Source organism: Anolis carolinensis, unplaced genomic scaffold (genome assembly GCF_035594765.1).
Source record: "Anolis carolinensis isolate JA03-04 unplaced genomic scaffold, rAnoCar3.1.pri scaffold_13, whole genome shotgun sequence".
Taxonomy (NCBI): domain Eukaryota; kingdom Metazoa; phylum Chordata; class Lepidosauria; order Squamata; family Dactyloidae; genus Anolis; species Anolis carolinensis.
In genome coordinates this window covers 19,690,528-19,711,545 of record NW_026943824.1, presented here as the reverse complement: position 1 = coordinate 19,711,545, position 21,018 = coordinate 19,690,528, and the positions used below count along the sequence as shown (strand labels likewise).

The window sequence follows — 21,018 nt, the reverse complement described above, 5'->3', positions numbered from 1 at the left end:
CAATGACTTTCATAGTGCGGGATGATTTCTTTGGTAAGGCGAAGGCCATTTTTAAACCTATAGGTGTTTTCTCCCTTTCTGTTCACTCGGCATCTTTTCATCCTTTTTGTTTCACACTCGGTACTTGTTTTGTTCCTATGATGGCGATGAGGTGGCTTTCCTGGAAAGACGTTGGTCATTCTTCAATCTCCATCCCTTTGAGGATATAGGTGCTTATCCACTTTGATGTTTCAAGCCGCTCGCAAGACTGGTGGAGGTTATCCCCAAACACAAAACAAAAAACCCTGCCTGCCACCTTTGTTGGGAAGATTCAACCCAACAGATCCATTGTGATCTTCTTCAGATGCTACGCCATGCGTTGTGAAGACTGTGATTTTAATATTTCAAGCCTCCCTTTAAAGAAATAATAATAATAATAATAATTATATAGTAGAGTCTTACTTATCCAACATAAACAGGCCGGGAGAACGTTGAATAAGCAAAAATGTTGGATAATGTTTTTTACTGGGATAATTGTTTTATTGCTTTGTTACTGTTATTTGTTTGTTTTATCGGGCCAGGCCCCATGTAAACCGCCCCAAGTCCCTTCGGGGAGATGGGGCGGGTTATAAAAATAAAGTTGTTATTATTATTATTATTATTATTATTATTATTATTATTATTATTATTATTATGAGGGATTAAGAAAAAGCCCATTAAACGACAAATTAAGTTATGATTGTACAAGTTAAGCACCAAAAACATCATGTTTTACAACAAATCAACAGAAAAAGGAGTCCAAAACACGGTATCGTTATGTAGTAATTACTGTATTTCTGAATTTAGCACCAAAATATTACAGTAATAATAATACAATTCTTTATTGATTAGTCACTTTTGACCATATCAAAACATGTAAAACATACAATACGTGCACACACATACGTACAATAAAACCATGTAAAGATACAAAACATCCCGACCTGCGGCCTAATAACCCGCTGCTAGACAAATATAGAGTAAAAAGGTTAAAATTAGTAATTTCCTAAGGTAAGGTTTGAACAAGGACGGGTAAATAAAACAAGTGTCTTGTCCATAGTAAATTTTAACTTTAGATTTTGTTAATGGCAATAATGTATCAGCTCTCAGCTTCCATCTTCTCACACCAAAATATTGCAATATATTGAAAACATTGACTAAAAAAACATTGGCTACTAACAAATTGACTACAAATAAAGATAGAATTGCATAAAATGAACTTACAGTAGCAACATTGTTGGACGTTAAATCCATAAAAAGTTCAGTCCTTGCTGTCTAGAGAAACAGCTGTCGATCAGGGCGGGAGGCAAACTACGTTGGATAATCCAGAGCGTTGGACAATCCAGAGTGTTGGATAAGCGAATGTTGGATAAGTGAGACTCTACTATACTTTATTTTTGTATCCGGCCACCATCTCGAAGGAAAATTGCTTTTTATTCATGGTGGCGCATCAGGGGAAAGGTTAAGCTACCTTTCCATACTGCTCACTTTCTCCAGAGAAGGAGCATTTGTTCATAATAATATAATAATATATAATACTCATATTATGTTATACTAATAATATATTGTATCTATATATATAAAGGAGTAATGGTGTCCGTTCCTCCCACTAAACAACAAAAGTACAAGCCCCAGAAGCTAGAAATTTGGCAACACAACCCACCATCCTTGCCCCTAGGTTCCGACGACAAAAATAAAAGAAAAATAAAGTCCTAATTAGAGGGAGAGGAATAATTGTTTTTATCCAATTGCTGCCAGTTAGAAGGCTAAGCTCCACCCACTTGGTCTCTTAGCAACCCACTCAGCCCAGTATTAATAAAAGAATAAAAAATAAAATAAATAAAAATAATAAAATAAAAATAATAAAAAACACTAAAAATAATACAATAAAATACTATAATAACAAAATAACTAAAAATAATACAACAAAATAATAAAATATAATAAATAAAAAGATAAGTTACAATAAAATTAATTAAAAATACAAATAACGTCAAATAAAAATTCCACAACAATTTTTAACCAATACAACCACCACTTTGCCACAGCAACGCATGGCCGGGCACAGCTAGTATACATATAATATATTATTAGTATAGCATAATATGAGTATTATATATGACTAGCTTGAGGACCCGGCGGTGCCCGGGTTATTTGATAAAGGCATTATTTGTCTTTGATTGTTATGTATTCTCAGTTTGGAGTGGGTGAACTACAATTCCCAGAGTCGTGGGTCAATCCTCCCCAAACCCTGCCAGTATTCAAAGTAGGCCATTGTGGGTCTGTGTACCAAGTGTGGTCCAGATCTGTTGTTCAAAACGCTACCAGTCATCTGGGAAGTGGCCTCTAGTTTGCTATCAGTCTGAAGTTTTTAAGCTCTCATTGCAAATCCAGTTCTGATTTTTATTTTTTTGTTCAAAGTTCCCTAAAAGGCAGCTTGCTGATCACATGTAGTCTGAAACATCAGAAGGGATTCACCTCTTTTTGTCCAACTGACTATTGTAGGTTTTTTTTCTTCCTTTCTCTCTTTCTCTTTCTCTTCTTCTTTAAAGAACGCATCCACTGCTTCTTTGCCATTCTCATTGGGGGACTTGTCTTTGTTCTCATCATCCCATCTCATCATCTCATTGTGGGAAGAGGATCTGTGTGCTGCCTTGTTGTGTAGTAATGTGTTTTCACTTCTTCTATGCTGCCATGATTCTCCAAACTTTTAATTTGTTCTCAACGTTCTTTCGCCATTGTTCTCTAAATGCAAACTAAACGAAAACCAAAAAAAGGAATGTTTTCCTACACGGTGTGAAATAGGAGGTAATTTGGATGTAGAAAGAAACCATGCGTAGGAGCCACTGATTCTTGGTAAAAAAAAAAAAGGGTGTATCGCTTTTTGGGACGATAGCTTCCAAAATTTCCCACCTTTTGACTGGGAAATGCTGAATGCTATAGACTGAAAAAGAGAGGCAAGGTAATTCAGCATATTAGTTACATTCAGTGACCATGCTAGACTATTGAATTCTCAGAATATGGGAGGGAAATTCTCCTTAGCTTTGTAAGGCCTCTTCTCTGCAGTAGAATCAGAATCCAAGCTCAGGTCAAAGTCCCATATTTTGATTCACTTAAATTGGCTCTTTCCCGTTCTCTGTCCCACATTAACAATTTAATTCATAAAAGCAGAAAAAGGTCAAGAAAGGTTCCAAAGGCACTTTCCCATTGCAATCCTGTGTTTCAAATACAATAGAGTCTCAGTTATCCGACAGAAACGGTCAGACACAATGTCGGATAAGCAAAACTGTTGGATAATAGGGAGTAATAGGCCTCACTCACTCACTCACCTGCCCTCTTTTCTCCTCTCCCTCCTCCTTGCGAAGACCTCCTTGTTGGATAATCCAGAGCAGGGGTCCCCAAACTAATGGCCCATCGAAGCCATTTACCCAGCCCTTGCGGCAATGGCGGCTCTGTTGAGGAGGCGTGTGAGACCTCCTCCCTCACCTTTCAAAACTTTGCTTGTTTATGCTGGTATTTTAATTATTATTGAATTAATAATTCATTATTAAGGTGTGCTTTGCCAGTGTTTTGTGCACAAAAGCAAAAGGGGGTTGGACTAAATGGCCTAAAGGGTCTTTTCCAATCCTATTTATTATTATTATTATTGACACAAAGACACAGTATAACACAGCAAACGAGATATATATATATATGCTGGATTTCATATCACAAAATCACAAGTTAAACACTTTCCCAGCGTTTAGAACTGTGTGATGGATGATGATGATGATGATGATGATGAACAACATCGAGGCTAGGTGGCCATCTGTCAGGGGTGCTTTGCTTGTGCTGTTGGTGCACAAAGGCAGAAGGGGGTTGGACTAAATGGCCCAAGGGATCTCTTCCAACCCTCTTTGTTGTTGTTGTTGTTGTTATTATTATTAACATTGAGGCTGAGTGGCCATCTGTCAGGGGTGCTTTGCTTGTGCTGTTGGTGCACAAAGGCAGAAGGGGGTTGGACTAAATGGCCCAAGGGATCTCTTCCAACCCTCTTTGTTGTTGTTGTTGTTGTTGTTGTTGTTGTTGTTATTAACATTGAGGCTGGGTGGTCATCTGTCATGGGTGCTTTGCTTGTGCTGTTGGTGCACAAAGGCAGAAGGGGGTTGGACTAAATGGCCCAAGGGATCTCTTCCAACTCTCTTTGTTGTTGTTGTTGTTGTTATCATTGAGGCTGAGTGGCCATCTGTCAGGGGTGCTTTACTTGTGCTTTTGATGCACAAAGGTAGAAGGGGTTGGACTAAATGGCCCAAGGGGTCTCTTCCAACCCTCTTTATAATTTTTATTATGAGGCTGTATTTGTTCCCATTTGGTTTTTCAAAATAAGAGATGTGCAGTGTGCATAGGAATTCGTTTATAGTTTTTTTTTTCAACCATAGTTCATCCCTCCAACGGTCTGAGGGACCATGAACTGGCCCCCTGTTTAAAAAGTTTGGGGACCCCTGATCCAGAGTGTCGGATGAGCAGGAGTTGGATAACCGGGACTCTACTGTAAATTGACCTGAATGGAGAACTCCTCACAAAAGAAAGCACCCAAGCAAGCCATCTGTCCCCAGCAACAAAGAATTGGGCAGGATGAGAGGTGGGAGCAAAGCACTTTTTTATGCCTCTCCCCCAAAGTATCAGCTTCGGCTCCATCCGGCATTAGTAACTGAATGGAGAGATGCACCTGCCCTGCCTGAAATTCAGCTTCAGCCTCAACAGGGTAGGACAGTTGTTTTTGCACTGTGCAGCAAAACATGCCCTTTCAAACCAAATGGTTTCATTTCCTAAATAAGAAGAATGGACTAGTAAAACCCCAGGCTCTGTTTTTCCTATGTCTGCTTATCTTACGAGTTTGCTTTTCCATCTCCCAGGGATGGGCAAGGAAGTGGGGAATCTATTGATGGAGAACACACAGCTGCTGGAAACTAAGTAAGGCACCACCATCTATTATGGGCATTTGTTCCTCTTTATAGATATTACATGTTCAGAAATTCATTAAAATCTGCATGTTGCTTTTTGGAAAAACCCTTAATTTTCCCCCTGGATACTGGGTGTCCTAACAACTCTTATTTCTGTAAAACTTCGGTAAGGTTATATTCATGCGACCTCTCAAATTGCAAAGCTGGTATTTTTTTGTATTGCAATTTGTGAGAATTTGTTAAAAATCTAAAGTCCAAATAATCTTTTGAGTCTCGTTTCTGAGCCATTTTTAAATCATGATTTTGGGAGAAAAGCAAGATATAAATATATATCATAGTTGAGACAGCAATTTTTAATTTCCAGACCAGTCAGTTGCCACAAAAATGTGTGTTATGATATCCTAAAGATGTAACACATAAAGCATGGGTTTGTGGGCTTGCATGTAAAGATAGCTATCAAGAATTTCAGGAACAGTACACTTGGTTGGGGCTGTAGATGAAGATGGTGAGTTCGGAAGGAAATTAAATATAAAATATGGTTTAGGTCGAAGTATATAATTTAGTGGCCATTGTTGCAAGGTTTTTTGCATCTATTGGATGACCAGTCTCCTCATAATTCTATTGTGAATGTTATTAGGCTCCTTTCATCGGGGTATTTTAATCTAATGATTTTATCTTATATTGCTGCTATAGTCCGGTTTCCCCCCCCACACACACACACACAAACCTTTGAAGTTGACGGATTTGCATTGGTGGTTGTTTGATATTATTACTGTTATATAAACCTTTGTTTTAACTTCTGTTTTATCATCTTGTGTTTTAAACTGTGTATATTGTTTAGTGTATTTGCGCTGTGACTTTTGTAACGTTGTGAGCCGCCCTGAGTCCCCACGGGGAGATGGTGGCAGGGTATACATAAAGTTTTATTATTATTATTATTATCTTGGAAAGCAAAGCTGGATGAGGCCCAGCGCTGAGGCTAAAGTGAAGCTAGGAAGTGACGAGTAGTTTGTAACAGGCTTATTGTGTTATCTCAGAGTCTCTCCATGGTTAAATCCTATTCTTTTGCCTTCTGCTTTTCATTGTCTTAAAGAAATGCTTTGAACATAGTGAAGAATGACTTAATTGCAAAGGTAGACCAGCTCACTGGCGAGCAGGAGGTGTTGAAAGGTGAGCTTGAAGCCGCAAAGCAAGCCAAAGCCAAGATGGAAAGCAGAATCAAAGAACTCGAAGAGGAGCTCAAACGGTGAGTCGTGGCTTCTGTCTGAGCAGCTTCTCAACTGAAAGGTCCTACTTTTGAGCTTTTCGGGGCAGAATCTCAGCATAAAACAAATGCGATCTGAGAGATCTGTCAAGAGTCACCTGGGTTAAAAAAAAAAAACACCTGGAAGGAGTTTGTTTTGACTGAAACAGTAGCTCAAGAATGGTGTTGACAGTAGTTACTGCTTCTTTTGCTTTCCATGCCTGGGCCAGACTACTGACAAATGGATTGTGAAAGCATTCGAACATGGATTTATTGACGCAAAAACTTGCACAGAATAGATCAGCATCAAATAGAACAGACTGAAACAAATGTATAAACTTTTTAGAAAAATAAATAATAAAAATGTATATAAAAGTTGAGTAAAAAAAGTAAATAAGTCCAATAAGATACATATATATATATACATATATATATATACATACACACACACACACACACACATTTCCATATATATATATGGAAATGGACAGTGTTTAAAGAAACAGAACAAGCCACTTTGAGTGATCTGGAAGTAACAGGAAAATTAAAGTTTTTTCCTTCTTCTTTGTTTTCTTCTTCTTTTTTCACTTTTATTATTATGTTCTTCTTCTTAGTTTTCTCTAAATTTTCACTCTTTCTTCCTTTATTTCTCTTGCATTCCTACTATTCTTTAACTGAAATGTTCCCCCACATTTATTATATAAGGAAACAAATACTCTTTTCTATCCTATTCTTATACATGTCTTGTTTTTTCTTTTATTAATTCCCAATAAAGATGAATTTAATTTTTTTAGTTTTTAATTTTTTTTAAAAAAATAAACATTTTATTTTTGAAATTTTAAATTTTTTAAAAAAAAAATTAAATTTTTCCTTTGTAATTTTTTTCTTCTCCCTTTTCTTTCTTTTTTCTCTTTTCAAACCATATGTTGTTCTTAGTTTTCTCTAAATTTTCACTCTTTCTTCCTTTATTTCTCTTGCATTCCTACCATTCTTTAACTGAAATGTTCCCCCACTTTTATTGTGTAAGGAAACAAATACTTTTTCTATCCTGCTCTTATACATGTCTTGTTTGTCTTGTATTAATTCTCAATAAAGATGAATTTATTTTTTTTGTTTTAATTTTTAATTTTTTTTAATGTTTAGTTTTTTCCTTTGTAATTTTTTTCTTCTCTCTCTTTTTTCTTTTTTTCTCTTTTCAAACCAACTTATGTTCTTTGCTTTAGCTGTATACATGAATAAATCCTAATTAAAAATGATATATACATAAAAAGATGAATTTTAAAAAAGAACGGTGTTGACATAGGTTACGTTTCTAGATTACAAGTCCCAAATCCTAACATTCTTCTGGGAATTGTAGTCAAGGAGAAACTTTTCCAAGCACTGGTCTCCCCTGCTGAAATGTTCACACGAGGAATTTCCTGCTTTTAAAAAATGTTTTTTTCCCCTCTTTTTTAGAGTGAAATCAGAAGTGATTGTTGCCAGACGAGAGCCGAAAGAAGAGGTTGAGGATGTAAGCAGCTATCTCTGTACAGAATTGGTATATTACATTATTAAAATGACTAGGGAAGCATGGGTTCCTTTGGCAAGGGGAGGGGGCTTGTCCTCATTTACTGTCTTGATATTTCATCTGTGGGATTATCCATTGCTGGGTGTTTTGTTTTACTCTCACAGTGTTGATGGCATTGCTATCTGAGTGTAATCATATATGAATTACAACAGGCCATTATTTGCTCTGTGACTGCAGCAGTTTCTTTCTTGGACTGAATGTGAAGACATGTTTTTCATTGTTTCCTTGATTTATTTTGTAATGGATATTATTATTTATTGTATTGCTTATTGTGTTGTGATGTGTTGTTCTTTTATATGCTGTTTATATTGTATTGTTTTGGGCATGGCCCCATGTAAGCCGCCCCGAGTCCCCGTTGGGGAGATGGTGGCGGGGTATAAATAAAGTTTTATTAATATATTATTATTATTATTATTATGTGCTAAGATCTTGAAGATGCAGGATGTTTTAGACGCTGAAATTGGTCGTCATTTGCAGTGTGGGTGGGCCAGGGCATTGCTTTCCAGTAAGAATTCTACATCACCAACACAAAATTCCTTCCATCTCCTAATTTTTAGCATCGCAAAGAGTAACGTCCCGAAAACAATAATCATAACTCTTGATATTTCCTGAATTTTGATTCACTTGTCTGTTTATTTTCTTTGGATGCTTAGATTTTTTTCTAAACTAACATTTTAAATTATTTTAATGCAAGAAATTTGAGATCGCTGTGAATTTTCCAGACTGCATGGCCATGTTCCAGAAGCATTCTCTCCTGACATTTCACCCACATCTATGGCAGGCATTCTCAGAAGTTGTGAGGTGTATTGGACACTAGGCAAGGGAGGTTTACATATCTGTGGAAGGTCCAGGGTAGGGAGAAAGAAGTCTTGTCTGTTGGAGGCAAGTGTGAATGTTGCAATTAATCACCTTGATTAGCGTTGAATGGCCTTGCAGATTCAAAGTCTGGCTGCTTCCTGCCTGGGAGAATCCTTTGTTGGGAGTTGTTAGCTGGCCCTGATTGTTTCATATCTGGAATTTCCCTGTTTTCTGAATTTTTGTTCTTTGTTTACTGTCCTGATTTTAGAGGGTTTTTTACTGTTTGCCAGATTGTGTTCATTTTCATGGTTTCCTCTTTTCTGTTGAAATTGTACAAATGCTTGTGGATTTCAGTGGCTTCTCTGTGTCATCTGATATGGTGGTTGTGAGAGTAGTCCAACATTTCTGTATTCTCAAATGATCCTCCCAAGAAAGAATTTCCCCAGGCAAGAAGCAGTCAGGCTTTGAAGCTGCAAGGCCATTAAATGCTAATCAAGGTGGCCAATTGCAACATTCACACTTGCCTCCAACAGACAAGAGTTCTTTCTCCCGCCCTGGACATTATTCCGCAGATATACAAACCTCACTTGGCTTGTTTCCAGCAGACCTCACAACCTGTGAGGATGCCTGCCATAGATGTGGGCGAAACGTCAGGAGAAAATGCTTCTGGGACATGGCCAGACAGCCCGGAAAACGCACAGCAACCCAGTTTGAGAGGTGTTGGAAAAATCCATTGTTGAGGGCAAAGAATTCTTATTTGGAGGCCAATGCCTTCATTTTGCCTTCTATCGTGTCAGACCCACTGTGGGTAACGTGTCAGTGTCGTGGTGTCAGTTGCGGGATCCATGTAACTATAATGACATATGCATTAATATATATACTAACAACATTAAACATACATAGATTCTGAATTACCGGCTGCTGGGGAACCGATGAATTATTTTGAATCCTGCCATGTTTTCCTTACAAACCTTGAATAGGGTGGGAATGTGATAGTTGGATTTTCTTTGGCTAGAGTTAAAAAGTATTGTTGTGCAGGAGGGATTGTCGAAGGCCAGAGAGAAGCTAACCTTTACTAACACCAGTCCCCTCCCATTCCCCATTGGTTGAAGCCCTCCAACTCCCCGCTGCAGGACAACATCCCCATCGCCCAACGAAGGCGCTTCACCCGAGTGGAGATGGCCCGAGTCCTCATGGAACGCAACCAGTACAAGGAGAGGCTCATGGAGCTGCAGGAGGCCGTCAGGTGGACTGAGATGATCAGGTGAGGTTTGGGCGGCTCTTGGTCATCAAAAATGAAAAGTTGGAAGGGACTGCAGGGCCCATTTAATCCAGGCTTGTACTACATATGGCCGGTGGGCAGAATCAGCCCACTAAGGGCTTCCTTGCGGACAATATTGGCCCTTTACAACAGGCCTGATCTAATCCAACTAATCCAAAAAGCAAAGTAAGTTCTAGTCTAGTTTGTAAGTCGCCCTGAGCCCCTGCGGGGAGATAGAGGCGGGGTACAAGAATAAAATTATTATTATTATTATTATTATTATTATTATTATTATTATTATGACACAGCAAACAAGATAGATATGCTGGATTTCATATCACAAAATCACAAGTCGAACATTTCCCAAGTGTCTAGGACTGTGATGTATTTTTGGATTATTATTGTTATTTATATTATTATTATGACACAGCAAACAAGATAGATATGCTGGATTTCGTATCACAAAATCACAAGTCAAACACTTCCCAAGTGTCTAGGACTGTGTGATGTATTTTTGGATTATTGTTGTTATTTATATTATTATTATGACACAGCAAACAAGATAGACATGCTGGATTTCGTATCACAAAATCACAAGTCAAACACTTCCCAAGTGTCTAGGACTGATATATTTTCGGATGATGCGAGCAGATCCCAGTCGGGTGGCCTTTTGCAGTTGGCAGATCGTGATTTTGTCAATGTCTATTGTTTCCAAATGCCGGCTGAGATCTTTTGGCACGGCACCCAGTGTGCCGATCACCACCGGGACCACCTGCACTGGTTTCTGCCAGAGTCTTTTATTATTATTATTATTATTATTATTATTATTATTATAGTCCTAATTGAGCTGTAAAGCTAAGCTTGATTGTATGCCTTTGGAGACACAGCTATTGGATGACCAGCCTCATTATAATTCTATTCTGAATGTTATTAGGTTCCTTTCATCGGGGTATTTTAATCTATTGATTTTATCTTGTACTAGCTGTGCCCGGCCACGTGTTGCTGTGGCAAAGTGGTGGTGGTATTGGTTAAAAAATGTTGTGTAATTTTTATTTGACATTATTTGCATTTTTAATTAATTTTATTGTAAGTTATATTTTTATTTATTATATTTTATTATTTTCTTGTATTATTTTTAATTATTTTCTGTTATTATAGTATTTTATTGTATTAATTTTTTAGTGGTTTTTTTTGGGTTGCTAGGAGACCAAGTTGGAGGAGCTTAGCCTTCTAACTGGCAGCAATTGGATAAAAGCAATTATTCCTCTCTCTCTAATTAGGACTTTATTTTTCTTTTCTTTTTGTTGTATCAACCTAGAGGCGTGGATGATGGGTTGTGTTGTCAAATTTCGAGGTTGGGGGGCCTGTAGTTTTGTTGTTTTGTGGGTCGCCATGATGCCATCACTCTTTTATATATATAGATTGCTGCTATAGTCCCCCCCCCCCCCCACCACCACCACCACCTTTGAAGCTGACTGAATTGCATTGATGGTTGTTTGATATTATTACTGTTGTATAAACATTTGTTTTAACTTCTGTTTTATCTTCTTGTGTTTTAAACTGCGTATATCCCCTGAAAATAAGACCTAGCGCATCTTTGGGAGCAAAAATTAATACAAAACACTGTCTTATTTCCTGGAAAACACGGTAGAACGCAAGGGTCCTACTTGTTCATACATAGAAGCAATGATTAAAAATAAAGAATTGACTAATTCTGGGATTTATAAGCTAGCAATATGTCACTCAAGGAGCAGAACAACTATCCCTATGTTTTATCTGTTACTTCTTTTCCACAGAGCCTCCCGAGAACACCCTTCTGTGCAAGAGAAGAAGAAATCAACTATTTGGCAGTTGTAAGTATATGTGGCTTGCAAAGAGTACAAAGTGGGTGTCATGAAGATCTTTCTACACTGTCAGTGAAAAGCACAATCGTGTGACCAGTTGATTTTTAGTCGGAAAAGCAATGTGATGTTATTGCCATTTGTTAAAAAAATTAAAAAGTTGTCCATGCCGCCAGATGGAAGAGGAGGAAACACACACCCTTCCCAGGCTTTGTAGGCTCCTAACTTTCTCAAATGAATTCCTCCAGAAAATAAATTTGGTCATTTAAAGAAGAACTGCCATTTCTAGAACCCTCCATGAGCATTAGTCCTTTCCTCAAGCAAAATATGCAGCCTTGCTATATGAAAAAATTGGCTTTTTTAATTTTAAAGAAATATTTGGGTGGTAGGCCCCAGGAAAAAAAAACCTACTGAAGTTGTCTAGCTGGGCATTTCAGTCTTGTAACTCCCATGTATTGGGGGAAATATATGAGTAGAATATGCCATATATACTCTAGTATAAGCCGACCCGAATATAAGCCGAGGCACCTAATTTTACCAAAAAAAACCTGGGAAATGTATTGACTTGAGTGTAAGCCAAGGGTGGAAAATGCAGCAGCTGCTGGTAAATTTCAAAAATAAAAATAGCATTACATTAATTGAGACATCAATAGATAAAATGTTTTTGAATATTTACATAAAACGTAAGACAAGACTGTCCAACTCTGATGACCTATATACTCGAGTATAAGCCGACCCGAATATAAGCCGGGGCACCTAATTTTACTACAAAAAATTGGGAAAACGTATTGACTTGAGTATAAGCCAAGGGTGGGAAATGCAGCAGCTGCTGGTAAATTTTAAAAATAAAAATAGCATTACATTAATTGAGACATCAATAGATAAAATGTTTTCGAATATTTACATAAAACTTAAGATAAGACTGTCCAATTCTGATTACCTATATACTCGAGTATAAACCGACCCGAATATAAGCCGACCAGGACCTCACTCGAGCATGAGCTGAGGGGGGCTTTTCCAGCCCTGAAAAAGGACTGAAAAACTCGACTTATACTCGAGTATATACAGTAACTATTTCTTTCTCAAGTAATGATCTCTAGTGCTTTGTGAAGTAGTCATGATTCAGAATGGTCATGTGCCGGAGTGTCGTGTCTTTCTCTCCAGCTTCAGCCGCCTGTTCAGCTCCTCCTCCAGCCCTCCACCAGCAAAGAGGAGTTATCCCTCGATGAACATCCACTACAAATCCCCCACGGCTGCCGGGTTCAGCCAGCGCCGCAGCCACACCATGTGCCAGATCTCGGCCGGGAGCCGCACCCTGGAGTTCTTCCCGGACGAGTAAGTTCGTCTTTCCTTTCCCTTGGCTTCTCAGTTCAGCTCTTTGGTTCAGACACTGGTCTGAAACCCCAACGATGCAACTGCAGTTGGACAAAAACCAACTGAAGCCCAGCATCTTCTTTTATATTTATTATGTTACTAGCGGTGCCCGGCCCCCTGTTGCTGTCCTGATTTTAGAGATTATGTCCAGTATCCTAGGAAAATAACTGAAAATAACTCATCTCAGTGAACCAGTATGATCACTCAGTATGGTCCCAGATGATGAACACAGTCTGTCCTGAACAAATCTGTCTTTTTAAATTACATTCCTGGGTGCTGTGTGACATCACCACCCTTTTGAACTCTAGACTGGCTTAAAACCATGCTAATGGGCTCGGGCTGTGGCGCAGGCTGGAGAGCAGCTGCAATGAATCACTGCAATGAATCACTCTGACCAGGAGGTCATGAGTTCGAGGCCCGCTCGGAGCCTATGTTTGTTTGTCTTTGTTCTATGTTAAAAGGCATTGAATGTTTGCCTATATGTGTAATGTGATCCGCCCTGAGTCCCCTTCGGGGTGAGAAAGAAGGGCAGGATATAAATGCTGTGTATACAGTAGAGTCTCACTTATCCAAACCTTGCTTATCCAAGCCTCTGGATAATCCAAGCCATTTTTGTAGTCAATGTTTCCAATATATCGTGATATTTTGGTGCTAAATTCGTAAATACAGTAATTACAACATAACATTACTGCGTGTTGAACTACTTTTTCTGTCAAATTTGTTGTATAACATGAAGTTTTGGTGCTTAATTTGTAAAATCATAACCTAATTTGATGTTTAATAGGCTTTTCCTTGATCAGTCCTTATAATCCAAGATATTCGCTTATCCAAGCATCTGCTGGCCCGTTTAGCTTGGATAAGTGAGACTCTACTGTGTATATATGTGTGTGTGTGTGTGTGTGTGTATATATATATATATATATAAAATATTATTATTATTATCTTATATTATCTGTTTAGAACTGGATTATATGAGGCCCCATCTACACAGCTGTATAAAATCCACACTGAACTGGATTATATGGCAGTGTGGACTCAAGATAATCCAGTTCAAAGCCCCTACTGTGGATTATCTGCCTTGGCATTCTGGGTAATATAGCTGTGTGGAAGGGTCTTGAGTCTACACTACGATATAATCCAGTTCCAATCAGATAATCTGTATTTTATAGTTGGCGTCAATGAAGCATATTTATTTCACGTGCTTGGACAGTAGAGAATGGCCCCTCCTTGCTATACTTTTTATTCAATAAAACCTTTTTATTTAGACCAGGGCTCCCCAAACAAAGGCTTTTGGGGTTGTTTGTTTTTTTGCACTTGAAATGAGACATGTGCAGTGTGCATAGGAATTTGTTTGTTTTGGTTTTTTTCAAATGATAATTGGGCCCCTCAACACTCTGAAGGATTGTGGACCGTCCGTCTGCTTAAAAAGTTTGAGGACCCCTGATTTAGACAGACCTTTAAATATTATGGTCCTTAAGAACCTCAGGGGCGCTGTGGTTTTAAACTTTGAATTTATTTTAATGATTTATAACGGTTTATATTTAATCCTGTTTTAATATTCGTATATCTGTATATTTTAAATGGTTATAGTGACACTCTTATGTTAGGTTGTATATTTTAATGATTATGCTGATACTTTTATGTTAAGTCGTTTTGAGTTCCCTTCCAGGGAGATAAAGCAAGGTGTAAATAAATATAATAGCTGTTGGTTCTCTTTTCAGTGACTGCACATCAACGGCACGTCGCGAGCAGAAGCGGGAGCAGTACCGCCAAGTCCGGGAGCATGTGCGCAACGACGACGGGCGCCTGCAGGCCTGTGGCTGGAGCCTTCCGGCCAAGTACAAGCAGGTAGCCGCCCATCGCCACAAGCGGACGGAAGGAAGGATCCGGGGGCCACAGGAGGGAATCTAGCCGTGCCAAGTCCAAGCTTGGGAATAATAATAATAACTTTATTTTTATAACCCACCCCATCTCCCCGAAGGGACTTGGGGCGGCTTACATGGGCGAAACAGACAATATAAAACTCACAATATAAAAACATAAAAAATAAAAACAAATAAGATCGCATATACAAAGAATCATACACAAAACGAACTGGGCCAAAAAGTGCAAGTAGTGCGAGCTATAATTAGGGGAGAGGTAGGTAGCCGAGACAGTAGTCCCGCTGCCATGCTAGGGAAGGAGTGCACAGGGAGAATAGGTCCGGCTCACAGAGTGAAAAATGCTATAAAAAGAAATAGACAATTGGGTGAGCCCAAGCTTTAGAAATCAATCGCCAAAAGCCTGTTGGAAGAGCCACGTTTTCAGGCTCTTTCGAAAGATAAGGAGGGTAGGGGCCTGCCTAATAATAATAATAATAATAATAATAATAATAATAATAAAACTTTATTTATACCCTGCCACCATCTCCCCGTGGGGACTCGGGGCGGCTCACAACGTTACAAAAGTCACAGCGCAAATACACTAAACAATATACACAGTTTAAAACACAAGAAGATGATAAAACAGAAGTTAAAACAAAGGTTTATACAACAGTAATAATATCAAACAACCACCAGTGCCATTCGGTCAACTTCAAAGGTGGAGGAGGGGGGGGGGGGGACTATAGCAGCAATATAAGATAAAATCATTAGATTAAAATACCCCGATGAAAGGAACCTAATAACATTCAGAATAGAATTATAATGAGGCTGGTCATCCAATAGCTGTCTCTCCAAAGGCCAGCCCAAACATCCAGGTCTTCCTGGGGAGAGAGTTCCAGAGCCGGGAAGGAAAGAGAAGCATGACAGAGATGTCTTAACAGCTCTTGGGCTGAAATGCAGGTCCCTTTTGCCAGTTGCAATCAACTAATTGCATAAATAGAAGGCAGATGTAATGACTATTACATTCTGTTTTACTTCTTGTAAATCCCTCAACACAAACGCAGACACGTATGTGGATATAAATATGAATGAGAGAAGTAGGTTATGTGAAATATTGTCTCCTTGCTGGCGACTGGGAAAGAAAATATTGGACAAGATACACCAGTAGAATTTTTCCCTGGTGAAAATAAATGCTTGACATGACATTCCAGTGTATGAGCTGGCTGTGTCCTGTTCTTTCTGCCCCAACAGCTGAGCCCCAACGGCGGCCAGGAAGACAACCGGATGAAGAACGTCCCCGTGCCCGTGTACTGCCGGCCTCTCGTAGAGAAAGACCCAACCATGAAGGTGAATGATGTTGCAAAGGGGCAAAACTGGGGTGGGAATAGGGGGCTCTATTATATTTTGAATGGGTGCAAGAAAGAAACACATGTCGGCTCCAGTTGAGCCTCCAAAGGGCATTCCAACAATTGGGCCTTACTTGATTAGACCAGAATCGCCAGCCAATGTGTCCAGTTGCCGGTGGGCTGGGAAATTCTTAAATTTGTCAAAAAAGGGCATTTTTTTCTAAACTCTTTAACACTTTTGTGGTTTTGCTGAATCTAGATTTGTTGTTGAAAATGCATCACCCTCTTTCCATTTAAAAATAAAAAAACTAATATTAAGGAGCTCCGGTGGCGAAGTGCGTTAAAGCGCTGAGTTGCTGAACTTGCAGACCGAAAGGTCCCAGGTTCAAATTCCGGGAGCGGCTTGAGCGCCCGCTGTTAACTCCAGCTCCTGCCAACCTAGCAGTTGGAAAACATATCAATGTGAGTAGATCAATAGGTACCGCTCCGGCAGGAAGGTAACAGCACTCCATACAGTCATGCCAGTGGCCGCATGACCTTGGAGGTGACTACGGACAACGCCGGCTCTTTGGCTTAGAAATGGAGATGTGCCCCAACCCCCAGGGTGTGAGTAGATCAATAGGTACTGCTCTGGTGGGAAGGTAAGGGCGCTCCATGCAGTCATGCCAATGGCCACATGACCTTGGAGGTGCCTACGGACAACACCGGCTCTTTGGCTTAGAAATGGAGATGTGCCCCAACCCCCAGGGTGTGAGTAGATCAATAGGTACTGCTCTGGTGGGAAGGTAAGGCCGCTCCATGCAGTCATGCCAGCGGCCACATGACCTTGGAGGTGCCTACGGACAACACCGGCTCTTTGGCTTAGAAATGGAGATGAGCCCCAACCCCCAGAGTCAGACATGACTGGACTTAACATCAGAGGAAACCTTTACCTTTACCTTCATGTTAATTGTGCATTGTTCTTTGTCTCTTTTTAGTTGTGGTGTGCAGCTGGTGTCAACCTAACAGGTTGGAAGCCTGTGGAACAGGATCCTGGAAATGGACAGAAACCAGAACCAGGGTGTGACCCCCTCACCTGTGACCGGATTGGAGCAGAAGAGAGTGCCAAGAGCAGCCACACGTCTCCCGAAAAGAAAAAGGTCGGGGCAAAAAGTCTGGACTTTCGTGCTCTCTTTTTCTCCTGCTAGAGCATACACATTTAGATGTGGTTGTTATCTGTACTGTTTTTCAAGAACCAGCTGTAGTATAGCAGGACTGATTAGCTGTACTTAAAGACACAATGCTCTTACCTGTGTTTTTCTGCCAGTGCTTGGAATATTAACTTTTAAAAAAGTAATTTGTCCCTATTACTTGAACAAAGATACATCGCTGGGCTTTGAGAGTAGAGCTTTGGGAGCAAGGATCGGCCCCAGATCAGCTTGACGTGGAGGAGATGCAATTGACCAAGAAAGGCCAATTTTTAAGGCTCCAATAGCAGCAGAAAATTCCTTTTAGGTACAGAGGAGTCAAGGATTGTTCACAAAAGCCACTTCTTGTCTTAGTGGAGTGTGAATACAAAGGGGAGTAGTAATCACAGAAAAGATGGCGGCCTGGGTCAGCCATCTTTAGCTTTAAATTCAAGAGAAACACCATTCCATTAGCACAACAAATCAATGTAAAATAAGAGTTGGCAGTACAACTGTGAGGTTTAGTTAATAATAGTAGTAGTAGTAATAATAATAATAACAACAACAACTTTATAATAATAATAATAAACCTTACTGGGATCTGCGCGCATCATCTGAAAATACATCACACAGTCCTAAACGCTTGGGAAGTGTTCGACTTGTGATTTTGTGATATGAAACTCAGCATGGCTATCTTGTTTGCTGTGTCATACAACGTTGTTGTGTCAATAATAAACTCCCTGAAGGGACCCGGGGCAGATTCCAAACATAAAAGGCAAGCATTCAGTGCCCCATGATTATTACCTTTTGCTCCCTACAGACCAAAGAACTGTATGAAATGGATGCCACGTCCAGCCGAGTGTGGATCCTCACAAGCACCTTGTCTACAAGCAAAGTTGTGATCATCGATGCCAACCAACCAGGCACCGTGGTGGACCATTTCACAGTCTGCAATGCTCACGTGCTTTGTATTTCCAGCATTCCCGGTAAGCAAAGATAAGAAAAAACGGGCATCTTTCAGGAGTGCTTTGGTTGTGTATTTCTGCATTACAGCGCAGGCATGGGCCGACTTCGGCCCTCCCTCCAGCCTGCTGTTAGGAATGGTGGGAGTTGAAGTCCAAAACATCTGGAGGGAGGGCCAGAGTTGGCCCAGATGGCCTTTTCCGCTCCTTGTTTGCCGATATCAGAGGCTTCTTCCCTCTTCCCCTTGCAGCGGCCTGTGACACGGATTATCCTCCTGGAGAAATCTTTTTGGAGGGAGACGTGAACCCCGAAGAGTCGTTGGGCACAGATGGAGTCTTGGCAGGCATCACGCTGGTGGGCTGTGCCACCCGGTGCAACGTCCCCAGCAGCAACTGCTCCTCGAGGGGAGACACCCCGGTGCTGGACAAAGGGCAAAGTACGGTTCTGATCACTTGCACCTCGTCCATTACAACAAGGAATTCATACCCAGTCCCCTAAGCCTTCCTCTGGACATTTAGTGTCAATGTCCCTCTTGAATCCCTTTGCCCAGGTTCTGAGCAAAGCTCACTGCACTGTAAACATGTCTTAGGGAACCCATTAAATTTTAAAAGACTGTCCAATTTATCAATTAGTTTTTCAGAATTCAGATATATTGGGATTCTGTTTTTTAAAAAGCACAACTTCTATATAGAAATTATAAGCCACTGTTTTCCTGTATTTAATAAAAAAATTAAAGGTTGACACTACTGCTATCATTATTGGGCAGACTGGTAGTTGTCAGAGCTCATATTTTACCAATTTGTAATCCTATATTCCTCCTTCATCATGGCTAGTGCACAAAGAAGGCATGTTTCACTAGAAAAGACAATAATGTGGGGTAAGGTAGAGGCAGTAGAAAAAGAGTCGTCTTTATTGTAGATGGATGGACTCAGTCAAGGACCTGAGCAGGGCTCTTGATGATAAGAGTGACTCTCATCCACAGGGTCACTATAAGTCAGAGTCAGCTGGATGAGCGTAAACAACAAACATGTCAGATACAGTAACTGGTTATGTAATGAATGAGCGACTTCCCTTGTCCCCCAACTTCATTTTATGTTCTCCCCACTTTTTAGACGAGGAGTCTGCAGTTAGTAATGGAAAGATCAACCAGTCCCAGTCCACCGAGGAGGCCACCGAAGCCACGGAGGTGCCAGAAAACGGTGTGACCGAAATGGAGCCAACCCTTGTGCGGACATGCCCACCGACAGAGCATGTGTTTACAGACCCAACCCCAGCTCAGGTGCCCACGAGGCAGACCAGGTATGTCTCATCACTGGACTCCATTCATTTTGTGCTGCCTCTCAAACAGTGGTTCTCCACCTTCCTAATACAGTTCCTCATGTGGTGGTCACCCCCAACCATAACATTATTTTCATTGTGACTTCATAACTGTCATTTTGCTCCTGTCTGTATTGGCATTCACTGGACCAACTTTGGCACAAATACCCAATACTCCCAAATTAAATACTAGTGGGGTTGGGGGATTGATTTTGTCATTTGGGAGTTGTAGTTGCTGGGATTTATATTTCACCTATACTCAAAAAGGATTCTGAACTCCACCAAAAATGGAATTGAACCAAACGTGGCACAGAAGTTTCTGCCAACCTAGCAGTTCGAAAACATGCAAATGTGAGTAGATCCATAGGTACTGCTCCGGCGGGAAGGTAACGGTGCTCCATGCAGTCATGCCAGTGGCCACATGACCTTGGAGGTGTCTACGGACAACGCCGGCTCTTTGGCTTAGAAATGGAGATGAGCACCAACCCCCAGAGTGCGAGTAGATCAATAGGTACAGCTCCAGCGGGAAGGTAAGGGCGCTCCATGCAGTCATGCCAGTGACCACATGACCTTGGAGGTGTCTACGGACAACGCCGGCTCTTGGGCTTAGAAATAGAGATGAGCACCAACCCCCAGAGTCGGTCACGACTGGACTTAACATCAGGGGAAAACCTTTACCTATTATTAATATTATTATTACATTTATTATTTTACTCTATTATTATTGGAAGGATACTAAGCATATTTACATTGAAGAAGGTTAGAATAATGGTTTAATCAAAGTTGGGCAGTTCTTTCTTAAATTACCATTTTATGTAAATATTCAAACATTTAACCTACTGATGCCTCAATTAATATAATTTCATTGATGTCTATATTTTTATTTTGAAATTTACCAGTAGCTGCATCATTTCCCATCCTCGACTTATACTCGAGACAATAAGTTTTCCCAGTTTTTGGTAGTAAATTAGTTGCCTCGGCTTATATTCGGGTTGGCTTATACTTGAGTATATACGGGTACATTTCCAATGGAGATTGAGGTGCATACTGATTTGTAAGTGGAGCTACGCATGATTCTGTGTAAATAGAATTCCCCTGTAGTGGCTGAATTGTTTATCCTAGTTTGATCCAAACCATTGATGTAAGGACCTTTTCTGTATTTCCCTTTTGATAGTGAGAATGGGCAGACAAAGACAGAATCGAGCACCGCAACGACACAAGACCAAGAGACAAACGGCGGCACCGGCGGAGCTGTCACAAGCGCCGCCCCCACCATGTGGCTTGGAGCACAGACTGGCTGGTAGGACTTTAATAATAAT

General features: G+C 40.2%; 1 protein-coding gene across 21 annotated transcripts in view; it reads left to right on the top strand.

Annotated features, from left to right (window-relative positions):
• The window catches only part of mapk8ip3 (mitogen-activated protein kinase 8 interacting protein 3), a 61,916-nt gene that overhangs the window by 25,015 nt on the left and 15,883 nt on the right, over positions 1-21,018 (top strand). For 7 of the 21 annotated variants that reach the window (XM_016997997.2, XM_016997993.2, XM_016997996.2 and 4 more), the window contains 14 exons: positions 16-33; positions 4,914-4,971; positions 6,055-6,207; positions 7,660-7,741; positions 9,682-9,833; positions 11,627-11,683; positions 12,836-13,006; positions 14,767-14,893; positions 16,159-16,254; positions 17,231-17,392; positions 18,240-18,405; positions 18,633-18,818; positions 19,495-19,681; positions 20,874-20,999. In XM_016997997.2, the coding sequence (XP_016853486.2) occupies positions 16-33; positions 4,914-4,971; positions 6,055-6,207; positions 7,660-7,741; positions 9,682-9,833; positions 11,627-11,683; positions 12,836-13,006; positions 14,767-14,893; positions 16,159-16,254; positions 17,231-17,392; positions 18,240-18,405; positions 18,633-18,818; positions 19,495-19,681; positions 20,874-20,999 (1,741 nt within the window). The remainder of the gene's footprint in view (positions 1-15; positions 34-4,913; positions 4,972-6,054; positions 6,208-7,659; positions 7,742-9,681; positions 9,834-11,626; positions 11,684-12,835; positions 13,007-14,766; positions 14,894-16,158; positions 16,255-17,230; positions 17,393-18,239; positions 18,406-18,632; positions 18,819-19,494; positions 19,682-20,873; positions 21,000-21,018) is intronic. The other 14 variants (XM_008122138.3, XM_008122131.3, XM_008122135.3 and 11 more) reach the window with 7 other exon arrangements.